Below are 17,357 nucleotides of genomic sequence, written 5' to 3'. Positions count from 1 at the left end.
GACAGGGTGGAGCCATTTGCCGGGGAATTATTATTTATATAGCACCATATTATTATTATTTATATAGCACCATATAATTATTATTGTTGTTATTTATATGGAACCATATTATTATTATTGTTTATATAGCACGATATTATTATTATTATTATTTGTATGGCAGCATTGATTCCATGGTGCTGTCCGTCGTTCACCCAGCAGACACACGGCGCCCTGGTGTCTTCATGTGCAGCCTGTGATAACACACAGATGGAGGTGCTGTCCCTTTAAATCCCCGTGTATCGTGAGATTAGCATATTCACAAGGTGTATGCAGATGCGGCCCCGCCCCCGGCAGGCCCCGCCCCGCTCTCCCCGGCGCTGGCTGTACCGGGATGCGGCGCGTGTCCGGCCCCGGCTGCTGCTGCTGCTGCTGCTGCGGGCGGCGCTGAGTCGGGACATTGTCGCCGCCGGTCGCGGTGTCGCCGTGTCCGGGCTGCCGGCCGGGCCCCGAGCAGACAGGTGCCGCCATCTCTATGGAGAAGAGCGGCTGCAGCCCATTCCCGATCTGCTGGGCGAAAGGTAAAGGGCTGTGCGGGGGGGGGAGGCCGGCCACATCCGGGGCCCTCACTGGCGGCGCTGCAGCCGGACACTCGCGGGTTAACCCTGACGTTAGCGGGCGGCCGCTCGGGGGTTAATTAACCCTTCACCTCCCCGGCTCTGACCTGACAGCTGCCTCTGAGTCTTGTTAACCACTTAGTGACTGTCCCCTTAAACAGCAGCTCGGGGATTAACCCTTCACTGGTCAGGACATTGTTGTTGTTGTTTTTTTTTTTAAGGGGTCGCGTTAGGTGCCGCATTAACCCCATCCTGTCTGGCAATAAAGGGTTAACTGTTGTTGTTGGAACTGTTGTTGTTGTAGGTGTTAACCCTTCCTTTTACATGTGGCCCTATAGAGCTGGGGGTGGTCTGGAGTATTAACCCTTTGGGCTTTCAGGTGGTGAGGGGTTAATGCAGGTTTAAGGTGCTAACTCTTGCAGGTTCTGGCCGTCCTTCTTGGTTGGGCAGGGGTTAATCGGGCTGTGATTAACCCCTTTGGTGCTGGCCTTTTTTTTGTCCCCCGATCCAGGATCTTACTCTGCTTCTTCCTCCAGGACAAAGGGCAAAAAAGGCGAGAAATCAGGATATTACTAACGGGTGAATTATTGATCCGCGCTCGCTCCACGTTCATTCATGTCCCCGGGTGACGCGGTGACATCACCACAGGCCTTTGTTGTGACGGCGGCGGGGGACGATGCCACCAACGGCCGCTCCGAGGTCACCGCCTGCCGCCTCCAGATTAAGCGCACCGCGGATTCTGCTGTATCTGCCGCCATAGGGCGAAACGGGGCCCCCGCACCATCTGTAGGCGCCATCTACAAAGTCCCAGACAAGCCGACAACTTGTGGCCAAGAGGCCGAGCACCGCTGCCAGCGCGATAACTCACCTGAACTCATCGCATTCTTATAGATCGCAGCCACGGCAACCTCGGCCACTTCTGTTGTGGCAACAGGACTATCAGGGTATGTGCACACGTTGCGGATTTATTGCGGATCCGCAAGTGATTTACAGTACAATGTAAATCAATAGGAAAAAAAATATGCTGTGCTAATGGTGCGAAAATTTTCCGCACGGAAAACGCTGCGGATTGAAAGGAGGAGCATGTCATTTATTTGTGCCGATCTGCAGCAATTTTGTACCCATTCCATTATAGAAATGCGCAGGGGTAAAAACGCAAGAAATCTGCAACAAAAACGCACAAAATCCGCATTAAAAAAAGCATCAAATCTGCACCTGCGTCTTCTGCCAAGAGATGCTGATTTTGTGCAGAAAATTCTGCCCCCCCCCCCAATCCGCAACGTGTGCACATCGCCTTAAGCTGCAGATTTCACCCAAACTAATGAGTGGGGAAAATCTGCACCGAAAACGCATGTAAAAATCTGCAACAAAATGCCGCTATTTTACTCCCGAGTTTCTCCTTGTTAATAGTGGTGAAATTCCTGCACCAAATATTTCTCGTGTGCACACAGCCGCTCAGCCTGACCACTCCATGTGATCGCACACAGCCGCTCAGCCTGACCGCTCCATGTGATCGCACACAGCCGCTCAGCCTGACCGCTCCATGTGATCGCACACAGCCGCTCAGCCTGACCGCTCCATGTGATCGCACACAGCCGCTCAGCCTGACCGCTCCATGTGATCGCACACAGCCGCTCAGCCTGACCGCTCCATGTGATCGCACACAGCCGCTCAGCCTGACCGCTCCATGTGATCGCACACAGCCGCTCAGCCTGACCGCTCCATGTGATCGCACACAGCCGCTCAGCCTGACCGCTCCATGTGATCGCACACAGCCGCTCAGCCTGACCGCTCCATGTGATCGCACACAGCCGCTCAGCCTGACCGCTCCATGTGATCGCACACAGCCGCTCAGCCTGACCGCTCCATGTGATCGCACACAGCCGCTCAGCCTGACCGCTCCATGTGATCGCACACAGCCGCTCAGCCTGACCGCTCCATGTGATCGCACACAGCCGCTCAGCCTGACCGCTCCATGTGATCGCACACAGCCGCTCAGCCTGACCGCTCCATGTGATCGCACACAGCCGCTCAGCCTGACCGCTCCATGTGATCGCACACAGCCGCTCAGCCTGACCGCTCCATGTGATCGCACACAGCCGCTCAGCCTGACCGCTCCATGTGATCGCACACAGCCGCTCAGCCTGACCGCTCCATGTGATCGCACACAGCCGCTCAGCCTGACCGCTCCATGTGATCGCACACAGCCGCTCAGCCTGACCGCTCCATGTGATCGCACACAGCCGCTCAGCCTGACCGCTCCATGTGATCGCACACAGCCGCTCAGCCTGACCGCTCCATGTGATCGCACACAGCCGCTCAGCCTGACCGCTCCATGTGATCGCACACAGCCGCTCAGCCTGACCGCTCCATGTGATCGCACACAGCCGCTCAGCCTGACCGCTCCATGTGATCGCACACAGCCGCTCAGCCTGACCACTCCATGTGATCGCACACAGCCGGTCAGCCTGACCACTCCATGTGATCGCACACAGCCGCTCAGCCTGACCACTCCATGTGATCGCACACAGCCGCTCAGCCTGACCACTCCATGTGATCGCACACAGCCGGTCAGCCTGACCACTCCATGTGATCGCACACAGCCGCTCAGCCTGACCACTCCATGTGATTGGCTAGATGTGATGTCCCGACGCCAGCTTGCGATCTTTGTGTATATCACCTAATGGTCGCCTGCGGTTCTGTAATTCCCGGATTACTAGGAATTATGCAAAGCAGGCACACCATTGGCTTTTTGGCAATTTTTTTTTTTTTAAAGAGCGCGATTGATATAAAAGCAGCAGTTTTTCTGGACTAATTAATGTTGCTTTTTCTTCTGCCTGTGAACACATTATTATCTGCCAATCCTGGGGGGTGTATATTTCTGCACACACGTCGGTCTCATGAATATTTAATGGCGGCGGGCGCAGGCACTCAGCCCCGATCCCGTTACTTCTCGGCCTATTAACGTTTTGGCTAATGTTCGCTGTGAATTACTCTTCCCATCATGCCTCTGGGGACCGGGTCATGTGATCATGCTGGTGCTGAATACTGCATTCTGGGACAGGCCGGCCTCCATTAATAAATCCTGAGCTGGGTCCCGGCGGCTGCACAGCTGCAGCTTTGTTACCGTGTTGCATCACCCGGTGGTAGACTGCCACAATAAACCGTTTTGCTGTTTTTGGGTTCAGCTGCCATTTTTTCAACAGCTCTGCTTGCTGTCAGTGATTGGGGACATTGTTTACCACCAGAAGCTTAAATCCTGCACAGATCTAAGACTTGTCACAGCAGAAGGTTTGGCGCAATGTGCCCAGTCTGGATAAAGAACTGTGAGCGAAATGTAAACCTCTATCATGGTTTTGTTACAATGTGTCAGTTCAGTATGGCTCTGTTCACACAGCTCATGTTCAGTGTGAGGTCAGAAGCGAGACGCCGCCTACAAATTTCCACATTCTGCATTCTGCTCACAGCTGGGTGGTTGGTACAGTTGCGCCCATGCTAGTGTTTGCCCCGAGGTTTTTTTTTTTAAATTTTTTTAGATTGCATACAGAACTGTGCAAAAGTTTTAGGCAAGTGTGGAAAAAATGCAAGAAAGTAAGAATGTTCTGAGTTGATGGCACTGCTGGACATCTTATGATTTTGAAGGGAAGTTACATGATGTCTTTCCTCTGCTGCTCTAATTGGCCGACCACCACGTCTACCGTCTGCAGTCCTTCACTTTGGCCTTTCTTGCTTTTTCTTCAAAAAAGCTTGAACAGCGCTGCCTGACCTCACTGATGCAGTATAACTACCTTGTGTCTTGTTGCTGTGCTCAGTTTGGCCATGGTGTATGACCTGTGACGTGCCACCATCTTCCACAACCTCACCCATGTAGCAGAATTAGTCCGTTTGCACCCAGTTTTAAGCCTCTAACTCTCTGTTAATGATACTGCGTTTCAACCCAAATCTAAAATGCTGATCCTGGCTGGCACAATTGGTTGCTCCTACACGCGACTATCATTTTACACTTACAGAAAGTCAGGGATTTTGTACCTAGAAAAACTGATAAAGGCAACGGGCGGTCACCAAATATTGATCAACAATATACTATTCAATTCTGTTTATTTATTTTTGTACATTCTCACCTTGTAACTGTTTTTCCTATCTCAATCTTGTGCACAATACTGTGCATTGTAACAAACCCTCAGCTGTGAAGATATGTTTTTTTAAGGCCTGTGCAGGATTTCAGCTTTCAGATATAGACTTGAAGTGATGAAATCTTGTAGATCATAAGAAATTTCTGTAATGATTTGTCTTGAAGTATCACCCCGCATTTATGGGAGTAGAGGTGCCGGCCTGCTGGGTGCAGGGATTGAGCATATTAGAGGTGTCAGCCCTCTGGTTACTGGGGTCATGCCTAGTGGAGCTTCCGGCCTGCTGGGACCAGGGGTTATGCCTAGTTTAGGTGCCTGTCCTTTTGGTCCAGCGGTTGGGTATATAGTCCATTGGGTTCACGGGTTGTGCCTAGTGGAGGTGCCGGCCTGCTGGGTGGAGGTGCCGGCCTGCTGGGTGTAGGGGTCGTGCCTAGTGGAGGTGCCAGCCTGCTGGGTGCAGGGGTCATGCCTAGTGGAGGTGCCAGCCTGCTGGGTGCAGGGGTCGTGCCTAGTGGAGGTGCCGGCCTGCTGGGTGTAGGGGTCGTGCCTAGTGGAGGTGCCGGCCCACTGGGTGCAGGGGTCATGCCTAGTGAAGGTGCTGGCCTGCTGGGTGTAGGGGTCGGCCCGCTGGGTGCAGGGGTCGTGCCTAGTGGAGGTGCCAGGTGCAGGGGTCATGCCTAGTGGAGGTGCCGGCCTGCTGGGTGCAAGGGGTCGTGCCTAGTGGAGGTGCTGGGTGCAGGGGTCGTGCCTAGTGGAGGTGTCGGGTGCAGGGGTCGTGCCTAGTGGAGGTGCCGGCCTGCTGGGTGCAGGGGTTGTGCCTAGTGGAGGTGCTGGCCTGCTGGGTGCAGGGGTCATGCCTAGTGGAGGTGCCGGCCTGCTGGGTGCAGGGGTCGTGCCTAGCGGAGGTGCAGGGGTCGTGCCTAGTGGAGGTGCTGGGTGCAGGGGTCGTGCCTAGTGGAGGTGCTGGGTGCAGGGGTCGTGCCTAGCGGAGGTGCTGGGTGCAGGGGTCGTGCCTAGTGGAGGTGCTGGGTGCAGGGGTCGTGCCTACTGGAGGTGCTGGGTGCAGGGGTCGTGCCTACTGGAGGTGCTGGGTGCAGGGGTCGTGCCTAGTGGAGGTGCTGGGTGCAGGGGTCGTGCCTAGTGGAGGTGCCGGCCTGCTGGGTGCAGGGGTCGTGCCTAGTGGAGGTGTCGGGTGCAGGGGTCGTGCCTAGTGGAGGTGCCGGCCTGCTGGGTGCAGGGGTCGTGCCTAGTGGAGGTGTCGGGTGCAGGGGTCGTGCCTAGTGGAGGTGCCGGCCTGCTGGGTGCAGGGGTCGTGCCTAGTGGAGGTGTGGGCCTGCTGGGTGCAGGGGTTGTGCTTAGTGGAGGTTCTGGGTGCAGGGGTCGTGCCTAGTGGAGGTGCCGGTCTGCTGGGTGCAGGGGTCGTGCCTAGTGGAGGTGCCGGTCTGCTGGGTGCAGGGGTCATGCCTAGTGGAGGTGCCAGCCTGCTGGCTGCAGGGGTCGTGTCTAGTGGAGGTGCCGGCTTGCTGGGTGCAGGGGTCGTGCCTAGTGGAGGTGCCGGCTTGCTGGGTGCAGGGGTCGTGCCTAGTGGAGGTGCCGGCTTGCTGGGTGCAGGGGTCGTGCCTAGCGGAGGTGCTGGGTGCAGGGGTCGTGCCTAGTGGAGGTGCCGGCCTGCTGGGTGCAGGGGTCGTGCCTAGTGGAGGTGCCGGCCTGCTGGGTGCAGGGGTCGTGCCTAGTGGAGGTGCCAGTTTGCTGGGTGCAGGGGTCGTGCCTAGTGGAGGTGCTGGCCTGCTGGGTGCAGGGGTCATGCCTAGTGGAGGTGCTGGCTTGCTGGGTGCAGGGGTCGTGCCTTGTGGAGGTGCCGGCTTGCTGGGTGGAGGGGTTGTACTTAGTGGAGGTGTCGGGTGCAGGGGTTGTGCCTAGTGGAGGTGTCGGGTGCAGGGGTTGTGCCTAGTGGAGGTGCTGGCCTGCTGGGTGCAGGGGTCATGCCTAGTGGAGGTGCCGGCCTGCTGGGTGCAGGGGTCGTGCCTAGCGGAGGTGCAGGGGTCGTGCCTAGTGGAGGTGCTGGGTGCAGGGGTCGTGCCTAGTGGAGGTGCTGGGTGCAGGGGTCGTGCCTAGCGGAGGTGCTGGGTGCAGGGGTCGTGCCTAGTGGAGGTGCTGGGTGCAGGGGTCGTGCCTACTGGAGGTGCTGGGTGCAGGGGTCGTGCCTACTGGAGGTGCTGGGTGCAGGGGTCGTGCCTACTGGAGGTGCTGGGTGCAGGGGTCGTGCCTAGTGGAGGTGCTGGGTGCAGGGGTTGTGCCTAGTGGAGGTGCTGGCCTGCTGGGTGCAGGGGTCGTGCCAAGTGGAGGTGCAGGGGTCGTGCCTAGCGGAGGTGCAGGGGTCGTGCCTAGTGGAGGTGCTGGGTGCAGGGGTCGTGCCTACTGGAGGTGCTGGGTGCAGGGGTCGTGCCTAGTGGAGGTGCTGGGTACAGGGGTCGTGCCTAGTGGAGGTGCAGGGGTCGTGCCCAGTGGAGGTGCTGGGTGCAGGGGTCGTGCCTAGTGGAGGTGCTGGGTGCAGGGGTCGTGCCTAGTGGAGGTGCTGGGTGCAGGGGTCGTGCCTAGTGGAGGTGCTGGGTGCAGGGGTCGTGCCTAGTGGAGGTGCTGGGTGCAGGGGTCGTGCCTAGTGGAGGTGCAGGGTGCAGGGGTCGTGCCTAGTGGAGGTGCTGGGTGCAGGGGTCGTGCCTAGTGGAGGTGCAGGGGGCGTGCCTACTGGAGGTGCTGGGTGCAGGGGTCGTGCCTAGTGGAGGTGCTGGATGCAGGGGTCGTGCCTAGTGGAGGTGCTGGGTGCAGGGGTCGTGCCTAGTGCAGGTGCTGGGTGCAGGGGTCGTGCCTAGTGCAGGTGCTGGGTGCAGGGGTCGTGCCTAGTGGAGGTGCTGGGTGCAGGGGACGTGCCTAGTGGAGGTGCTGGATGCAGGGGTCGTGCCTACTGGAGGTGCTGGGTGCAGGGGTCGTGCCTAGTGGAGGTGCTGGGTGCAGGGGTCGTGCCTAGTGGAGGTGCTGGGTGCAGGGGTCGTGCCTAGTGGAGGTGCAGGGGTCGTGCCTAGTGGAGGTGCAGGGGTCATGCCTAGTGCAGGTGCTGGGTGCAGGGGTCGTGCCTAGTGCAGGTGCTGGGTGCAGGGGTCGTGCCTAGTGGAGGTGCTGGGTGCAGGGGACGTGCCTAGTGGAGGTGCTGGATGCAGGGGTCGTGCCTACTGGAGGTGCTGGGTGCAGGGGACGTGCCTAGTGGAGGTGCTGGATGCAGGGGTCGTGCCTACTGGAGGTGCTGGGTGCAGGGGTCGTGCCTAGTGGAGGTGCTGGATGCAGGGGTCGTGCCTAGTGGAGGTGCTGGGTGCAGGGGTCGTGCCTAGTGCAGGTGCTGGGTGCAGGGGTCGTGCCTAGTGCAGGTGCTGGGTGCAGGGGTCGTGCCTAGTGCAGGTGCTGGGTGCAGGGGTCGTGCCTAGTGGAGGTGCTGGGTGCAGGGGACGTGCCTAGTGGAGGTGCTGGATGCAGGGGTCGTGCCTACTGGAGGTGCTGGGTGCAGGGGTCGTGCCTAGTGGAGGTGCTGGGTGCAGGGGTCGTGCCTAGTGGAGGTGCTGGGTGCAGGGGTCGTGCCTAGTGGAGGTGCAGGGGTCGTGCCTAGTGGAGGTGCTGGGTGCAGGGGTCATGCCTAGTGGAGGTGCAGGGGTCGTGCCTAGTGGAGGTGCTGGGTGCAGGGGTCGTGCCTAGTGGAGGTGCTGGGTGCAGGGGTCGTGCCTAGTGGAGGTGCAGGGGGCGTGCCTAGTGGAGGTGCTGGGTGCAGGGGTCGTGCCTAGTGGAGGTGCTGGGTGCAGGGGTCATGCCTAGTGGAGGTGCAGGGGTTGTACCTACTGGAGGTGCTGGGTGCAGGGGTCGTGCCTAGTGGAGGTGCTGGGTGCAGGGGTCGTGCCTAGTGGAGGTGCTGGGTGCAGGGGTCGTGCCTAGTGGAGGTGCTGGGTGCAGGGGGCGTGCCTACTGGAGGTGCTGGGTGCAGGGGTCGTGCCTAGTGGAGGTGCTGGATGCAGGGGTCGTGCCTAGTGGAGGTGCTGGGTGCAGGGGTCGTGCCTAGTGCAGGTGCTGGGTGCAGGGGTCGTGCCTAGTGGAGGTGCTGGATGCAGGGGTTAATGCGCCGCGTCTTCTTGCAGGACAGGTCTCCTGTGTTTGCTTGTTTTGGATCCTGCTCCATAGGAGGATCTCTGCCCTGCTCTAATGTTTGCTTTGTTCCTTCACATTCGGTGCAGCCTCAGTTTCTCTCAACACTTCTATTGTGAGGACTATGGAATACAATGTTTATCTGCTATGATCAGAAGACAAGTGAGGTGAATGTCAGGATTTATAGGGAGAACCTCGGCCCTCTCTATGGCTGCTTTCTAAAATAACCCCATAATGTGAGCGCAGTGGTGCCGGGCAGTGGTGTGAGCTCTTGTGCTGCAGTGTAAAGCATGGGAAATGATGCAGACCACCTAGGTGCCCATACACACCAGGTGACCATGTAATCGTATCTTCTGCGTGGCATCTATCTTGCTGTGGATTTTCCTCAGTGGTTTTGCAAGGACTGTATTATTGCAGCAATGTAGGTGCTGATTTTATTCCACCCCATCGCTTCTGGCGGTGCAGAGCCCCCGTTGCTGCGTTTCTAGGGCCCCCCGTGAAGCCCCACTGACTTTTTCATTAGGCATTTTGTTTTCCGCGGTGATTACCGGCATCCTGTCTGCCATATCTCTTTTCCAGCTCTCCCCTGATTAATTCTCTCGTGTCCCCGCTTTCCCCGACTCTGTAATCCCATCCCCCGTCATCCTTCACTCCATGTTTGCATCTGTGTGTAACAGCTGCCATAGAAGTGTCAGGTACACGGCCGGATACGGTAATGCTCACTGTGGCACATAGTATGGAGACCGGCGAAGAAATCGTGGAAAGGGTCCCGGGACAATGAGCTGATGTCTTAGTGCTCCTTCTGCGTGGACCCCCAGCGATCAGCGGTAATCTGTGCTGACACTGACAGTAAGTGTCCAATCTGCCTGCAGCGCCTCTAGAGGAGAAATGAAGCATTGTACTATTGTATCAGTGCTGGAGTAATGCAGGACTGGAAGGTCCTCCACCACTTGGGGCGCTCTTCATACTGACTCTCCACCCTGGGGAAGAACAGGGGCCCCTCTATCAACACCATAATACGTGATATGCCAATGGGATTTGTAATTCAGGCAAACCCCTATAGAAATGCTGAGTTTTTGCTCCAGTGTATGATTTCCCTCTGATGGATGTTGTCAGTTCTCGTTTTCCCAACCGATAATAATGAGGCTATAATGACCGGAACCTCCATCTGTCGCCTCCGACCCCTCCACCTCCATATGTCGCCTCCGACCCCTTTGCCCCCATCGCTCACCTCCACCCCCACCCCCACCCCCATCGCTTGCCCCCCCATCGGTCACCTCCGCCCCCCATCGGTCGCCTCCATCCTCTTTGACCTATAGATGAGGAGCATGCAGGGACTGTACATTTCTATGGAGCCTGGGTGACCCTATGACAATATGACAGCACCCTGGTAGGGCGGCAGTGTGAGCTGCGCTTTCCATCCTAGCATATTGTCGGGGGTCCTCCTGCTGGGGTGGGCTATAGTTTCTTCTTTGTGCGTGAAGCTCTGAACTATCAAGTGTTTCCTCTCTGGCCGTATGGATAGTAATGTTACCCAAGAGAGCGCTGATACATTGCAACGAGTCCTGCAGTTTTGTGAGGTTTTCAGCCTCCTGGTATAAAGTCACATTCACACCCGGCAGAAGTTTCTGCACTGTCCCTCTCCTGTCAATTAGGCCTTAAAAAAAAAAACACATGCAGGCTGATTCTGGTTTTAGGGACGTATATGAAGGGGTCTTTGTTTTGAGGATGCATGCTTGCAGGAGGGGCCTGGTTTTAGGTATACACTGGAGAGTGGAGTGTGGGGGCCAGGGTTTAGGGATGCACAGGGAGGGGGGTGTCGGTTTTTAGGGATACGTGCAGGAGAGTCTGGATTTAGAGATGCACGTTTGGGGGGAGCAGTCTGGGTGTAGGTATACGCTGGAGAGTGGGGTCTGGGTGTAGGTATACGCTGGAGAGTGGGGTCTGGGTGTAGGTATACGCTGGAGAGTGGGGTCTGGGTGTAGGTGTACGCTGGAGAGTGGGGTCTGGGTGTAGGTATACGCTGGAGAGTGGGGTCTGGGTGTAGGTATACACTGGAGAGTGGGGTCTGGGTGTAGGTATACACTGGAGAGCGGGGTCTGGGTGTAGGTATACACTGGAGAGTGGGGTCTGGGTGTAGGTATATGCTGGAGAGTGGGGTCTGGGTGTAGGTATACACTGGAGAGCGGGGTCTGGGTGTAGGTATATGCTGGAGAGTAGGGTTTGGGTGTAGGTATACACTGGAGAGTGGGGTCTGGGTGTAGGTATACGCTGGAGAGTGGGGTCTAGGTGTAGGTATACGCTGGAGAGTGGAGTCTGGGTGTAGGTATACGCTGGAGAGCGGGGTCTGGGTGTAGGTATACGCTGGAGAGTGGGGTCTGGGTGTAGGTGTACGCTGGAGAGTGGGGTCTGGGTGTAGGTATACGCTGGAGAGTGGGGTCTGGGTGTAGGTATACGCTGGAGAGTGGGGTCTGGGTGTAGGTGTACGCTGGAGAGTGGGGTCTGGGTGTAGGTATACGCTGGAGAGTGGGGTCTGGGTGTAGGTATACACTGGAGAGTGGGGTCTGGGTGTAGGTATACACTGGAGAGCGGGGTCTGGGTGTAGGTATACACTGGAGAGTGGGGTCTGGGTGTAGGTATATGCTGGAGAGTGGGGTCTGGGTGTAGGTATACACTGGAGAGCGGGGTCTGGGTGTAGGTATATGCTGGAGAGTAGGGTTTGGGTGTAGGTATACACTGGAGAGTGGGGTCTGGGTGTAGGTATACGCTGGAGAGTGGGGTCTAGGTGTAGGTATACGCTGGAGAGTGGAGTCTGGGTGTAGGTATACACTGGGGAGTGGGGTCTGGGTGTAGGTGTACACTGGGGAGTGGGGTCTGGGTGTAGGTATATGCTGGAGAGTGGGGTCTGGGTGTCGGTATATGCTGGAGAGTGGGGTCTGGGTATAGGTATACACTGGAGAGTGGGGTCTGGGTGTAGGTATACACTGGAGAGTGGGGTCTGGGTGTAGGTATATGCTGGAGAGTGGGGTCTGGGTGTAGGTATACACTGGAGAGTGGGGTCTGGGTGTAGGTGTATGCTGGAGAGTGGGGTCTGGGTGTAGGTGTATACTGGAGAGTGGGGTCTGGGTTTAGGGTTGTGCTTGCAGGGGACAAGATCTAGATTTACTCAGGTGTGTGGAGGGCAATGGTTTTTGTGTGATGCGTGGTGGGGGGGTCTGGGTTACAGACGTGAATGTGTGAGTATGAAGGGGGGTCTAGATTTGGTGGTGTATAAAGGAGGGTTTTGGGGTTACAAGTACATCTGTCGGTGTGTTATTTTCAGCTGGATCGGGGGTCTTGCGTCTGTCTGATTGCATTGCGTCCCCAGCGCTCTCTTACCTCTTTCCAAAACCACCTCCCTCTGGAGCGTCCCGCTGCGCTGCACTTGTCAGGAGGGATTACGGCGGGCACCCGGGTAATACCACTGCCGCTTTCACAGATCCCTGTTGTCGTGGCAACAGATCAGCGACCCTTTTGTGATGCTGCATTTAAACTTGTGACCTGCATCCCAGGGTCCGGGAGGGTGACCTTCTGTGCAGCAGCGGCCGGACCATCTCTGCCGCACTGTTTTTACATCTTTCTTCCATCTTATTTAATTAAGTCGCTTGTTCATCAATCTGAGCACACGCAGGGTTAAACCAGTGTCCATTGTAGAGGAAACAAGAGGCTGTTACAATGTGGCGGCCCGGTCAGCATGACTGTAGGATTCAGCATCTCTACCGTTTAGTGTATACAGCACCTACAGTGGGGCAAAAAAGTATTTAGTCAGTCAGCAATAGTGCAAGTTCCACCACTTAAAAAGATGAGAGGCGTCTGTAATTTACATCATAGGTAGACCTCAACTATGGGAGACAAACTGAGAAAAAAAAATCCAGAAAATCACATTGTCTGTTTTTTAACATTTTATTTGCATATTATGGTGGAAAATAAGTATTTGGTCAGAAACAAAATTTCATCTCAATACTTTGTAATATATCCTTTGTTGGCAATGACAGCGGTCAAACGTTTTCTGTAAGTCTTCACAAGGTTGCCACACACTGTTGTTGGTATGTTGGCCCATTCCTCCATGCAGATCTCCTCTAGAGCAGTGATGTTTTTGGCTTTTCGCTTGGCAACACGGACTTTCAACTCCCTCCAAAGGTTTTCTATAGGGTTGAGATCTGGAGACTGGCTAGGCCACTCCAGGACCTTGAAATGCTTCTTACGAAGCCACTCCTTCGTTGCCCTGGCGGTGTGCTTTGGATCATTGTCATGTTGAAAGACCCAGCCACGTTTCATCTTCAATGCCCTTGCTGATGGAAGGAGGTTTGCACTCAAAATCTCACGATACATGGCCCCATTCATTCTTTCATGTACCCGGATCAGTTGTCCTGGCCCCTTTGCAAAGAAACAGCCCCAAAGCATGATGTTTCCACCACCATGCTTTACAGTAGGTATGGTGTTTGATGGATGCAACTCAGTATTCTTTTTCCTCCAAACACGACAAGATGTGTTTCTACCAAACAGTTCCAGTTTGGTTTCATCAGACCATAGGACATTCTCCCAAAACTCCTCTGGACCATCCAAATGCTCTCTAGCAAACTTCAGACGGGCCCGGACATGTACTGGCTTAAGCAGTGGGACACGTCTGGCACTGCAGGATCTGAGTCCATGGTGGCGTAGTGTGTTACTTATGGTAGGCCTTGTTACATTGGTCCCAGCTCTCTGCAGTTCATTCACTAGGTCCCCCCGCGTGGTTCTGGGATTTTTGCTCACCGTTCTTGTGATCATTCTGACCCCACGGGGTGGGATTTTGCGTGGAGCCCCAGATCGAGGGAGATTATCAGTGGTCTTGTATGTCTTCCATTTTGTAATTATTGCTCCCACTGTTGAGTTCTTCAATCCAAGTTGGTTGGCTATTGCAGATTCAGTCTTCCCAGCCTGGTGCAGGGCTACAATTTTGTTTCTGGTGTCCTTTGACAGCTCTTTGGTCTTCACCATAGTGGAGTTTGGAGTCAGACTGTTTGAGGGTGTGCACAGGTGTCTTTTTATACTGATAACAAGTTTAAACAGGTGCCATTACTACAGGTAATGAGTGGAGGAAAGAGGAGACTCTTAAAGAAGAAGTTACAGGTCTGTGAGAGCCAGGAATCTTGATTGTTTGTTTCTGACCAAATACTTATTTTCCACCATAATATGCAAATAAAATGTTAAAAAAACAGACAATGTGATTTTCTGGATTTTTTTTTCTCAGTTTGTCTCCCATAGTTGAGGTCTACCTATGATGTAAATTACAGACGCCTCTCATCTTTTTAAGTGGTGGAACTTGCACTATTGCTGACTGACTAAATACTTTTTTGCCCCACTGTATGCAGGGGGAGAACCTACCAGAAAGGTGAGCTCTACTGTAAGGCGGCTGTCGCTTCCTCCCTATAAATGTGACTAGGTGTGGGATTATGAGAATGCGGCCCCGGCGTCTCCACCTACCGGACCTATTGACACCCGACTATTCACTCTGTACCTTCTGTTGTTTGTGAACTGAACGGATGCGTCTAATAAGTACTAATATCATGGCCCCAGATACCGGCGAAGTCATCTCCACCCTGGGAGTGCGATAAAAGTTAACCCTTTCAATCTGCCATACATCCTAATCTGCCAGGAGCATGTGACAGCTGTGGTCAAATGTACCCATCACATCCCCCCCTGATAAAGGTCAGAAGAGGGTCCCTTCTATCCTCCGCCATTGATGAAGAAGCCACGTTTAGTGGCCACCATTGTGTTGAATGGGGCCAGCCTGTGTGCAGATCTGATCCTCGGGGGTCAGCCTCAGATTTCTGCTGCAGATTCTTTGGCAGATCTGACCTCCGCTTCCACGTTCTTCTGCGCCCCTTTAGATCCAGGGTACCAGTATATGCCGAAACTGCAGTCGAGAAGTGTAAGGACACAATAAGCTTTCCTCCAATGTTTCTATTCACTTAAAGCAAGCAGAGAAATCTTGCTGTAAAAAGAAAAAAAAATCTAGAATATTGAGCTATTACCCCAAAGTCAGATGTTATGGGTTAGTGGCCCTTTAAATCCGTTGCTCTCGCAGAGCTGGAATTTTCCTATTTCGTGTCTTTACACGCCGCACGGCTCTATATACGCTGTAAACAGTTCTCACCCGGACGTGGCGCGTGTTGCCATCACAGGGGTCACCTGCCGCCCCACGCCCCAATCCTACAAGCGCTGACTCATCGAATCAGTCAGGTGTTTCCTTCTGCATTGTGTTATGTAAGCTGGCATGAGAAAAGGCTGTCAGAAAATACTGAGTGCATGCCATTGGCAAGATCTCTGCTGCTGTCAGTGAGTGGGATCGCTCTTGGAGGAGCCACATCATCAGTTGATTGCCGTGGATTCGGCTCCTGCAGCTGGTTTTGCGGGGTACATGGTAGCCCCTTCTGATGGACGGGTCCCCATGTGGCTCATGTACAGCTCCGTCTTTGTTTCCCAAAGGCTTTTAATCTAGACTGATGCTTTGTTACAATTGTATCCCGAATCCTCCAATGATCCATTTATCCTGCGCCGATACATTGTAACATCTAGCACAATGGCTCACAAGTTTTACTAGAACTACATAAATTCATTCCAACTTCTTTTCTTTTTTTTTAAAGTCGTAATTGATAAAAAAAAAAAAAAACCCCGACAACATCAGGAAAATGAAAACGCTGCTCACAATGGCGAAGGCATAAAAGATAGACCTGAAAAAGGGTGCAAATGAGAACAAATGCTATAATGAATCTGACCCAAAGTTCTGGATTTTCGATGCACAGATGTCTGCAAGGATTGTTGCTTTGATTACCAGCAAGCAGAGATCTTGCACATCCTGAAGCATTGTATCTGAGTGTCCTCGTGATCTGGGGGCGCAGCGGTTGCGGCCACTTTACTGGCTAGTAGTTGTGGGGGCGCCGGTGCTGATTTTGTATTTGCAGAGCCAGTCATTGATATGAACTGATCACAGGCTTGTGCGGCTATCCTGGTACTACATGTATCAGCATGCTCACCAAGATGTCATCACTTTAATGGAGAGAAGCCTTTCCTGCGCGGTTGCTATTATGTTGCAGGTCCGGTCATGTTGGGGCGGTTGTGGCGAGCTCTTGTGTACGCCGGTGTCAGGAGGTCAGTTATTAAAGTTCGGCACCCAGCGTGGGGAAAGGGGTCCTGCAGAGGAGTGTGCTGATCCTATAGGAGGGCACATTGTGGAAGGTGCAGATTCCTCCAGCAGCACAGAGTGTTTCAGGAGAGGAGTGTGCTGATCCTATAGGAGGGCACATTGTGGAAGGTGCAGATTCCTCCAGCAGCACAGAGTGTTTCAGGAGAGGAGTGTGCTGATCCTATGAGGACACATTGTGGAAGGTGCAGATTCCACCAGCAGCACAGAGTGTTTCAGGAGAGGAGTGTGCTGATCCTATAGGAGGGTACATTGTGGATGGTGCAGATTCCTCCAGCAGCACAGAGTGTTTCAGGAGAGGAGTGTGCTGATCCTATAGGAGGGTACAGTGTAGAAGGTGCAGATTCCACCAGCAGCACAGAGTGTTTCAGGAGAGGAGTGTGCTGATCCTATAGGAGGGTACATTGTGGAAGGTGCAGATTCCACCAGCAGCACAGAGTGTTTCAGGAGAGGAGTGCGCTGATCCTATAGGAGGGTACATTGTGGAAGGTGCAGATTCCTCCAGCAGCACAGAGTGTTTCAGGAGAGGAGTGTGCTGATCCTATAGGAGGGTACATTGTGGAAGGTGCAGATTCCTCCAGCAGCACAGAGTGTTTCAGGAGAGGAGTGCGCTGATCCTATAGGAGGGTACATTGTGGAAGGTGCAGATTCCTCCAGCAGCACAGAGTGTTTCAGGAGAGGAGTGTGCTGATCCTATAGGAGGGTACATTGTGGAAGGTGCAGATTCCACCAGCAGCACAGAGTGTTTCAGGAGAGGAGTGCGCTGATCCTATAGGAGGGTACATTGTGGAAGGTGCAGATTCCTCCAGCAGCACAGAGTGTTTCAGGAGAGGAGTGTGCTGATCCTATAGGAGGGTACAGTGTAGAAGGTGCAGATTCCACCAGCAGCACAGAGTGTTTCAGGAGAGGAGTGTGCTGATCCTATAGGAGGGTACATTGTGGAAGGTGCAGATTCCTCCAGCAGCACAGAGTGTTTCAGGAGAGGAGTGCGCTGATCCTATAGGAGGGTACATTGTGGAAGGTGCAGATTCCTCCAGCAGCACAGAGTGTTTCAGGAGAGGAGTGTGCTGATCCTATAGGAGGATACATTGTGGAAGGTGCAGATTCCACCAGCAGCACAGAGTGTTTCAGGAGAGGAGTGTGCTGATCCTATAGGAGGGTACAGTGTAGAAGGTGCAGATTCCACCAGCAGCACAGAGTGTTTCAGGAGAGGAGTGTGCTGAT

General features: G+C 54.5%; 1 protein-coding gene across 17 annotated transcripts in view; it reads left to right on the top strand.

Annotated features, from left to right (window-relative positions):
* PTK2 (protein tyrosine kinase 2) overlaps window positions 1-17,357 on the top strand; it is a 194,079-nt gene that overhangs the window by 72,786 nt on the left and 103,936 nt on the right. The window contains exon 1 of one of the 17 annotated variants that reach the window (XM_069731958.1): window positions 373-560. The exons of the other annotated variants lie outside the window; for them this stretch is intronic. Within the exon in view, the coding sequence (XP_069588059.1) occupies window positions 515-560 (46 nt within the window). The 5' untranslated portion in view covers window positions 373-514. Of the gene's footprint in view, window positions 1-372; window positions 561-17,357 lie in introns of those variants that run through there. 17 annotated transcript variants of the gene reach the window in all.

The sequence above is a fragment of the Ranitomeya imitator genome, chromosome 6 (genome assembly GCF_032444005.1).
Source record: "Ranitomeya imitator isolate aRanImi1 chromosome 6, aRanImi1.pri, whole genome shotgun sequence".
Classification (NCBI taxonomy): domain Eukaryota; kingdom Metazoa; phylum Chordata; class Amphibia; order Anura; family Dendrobatidae; genus Ranitomeya; species Ranitomeya imitator.
Note: the sequence above shows the minus strand (reverse complement) of the source record. Positions and strands in the feature narration are given on the sequence as shown.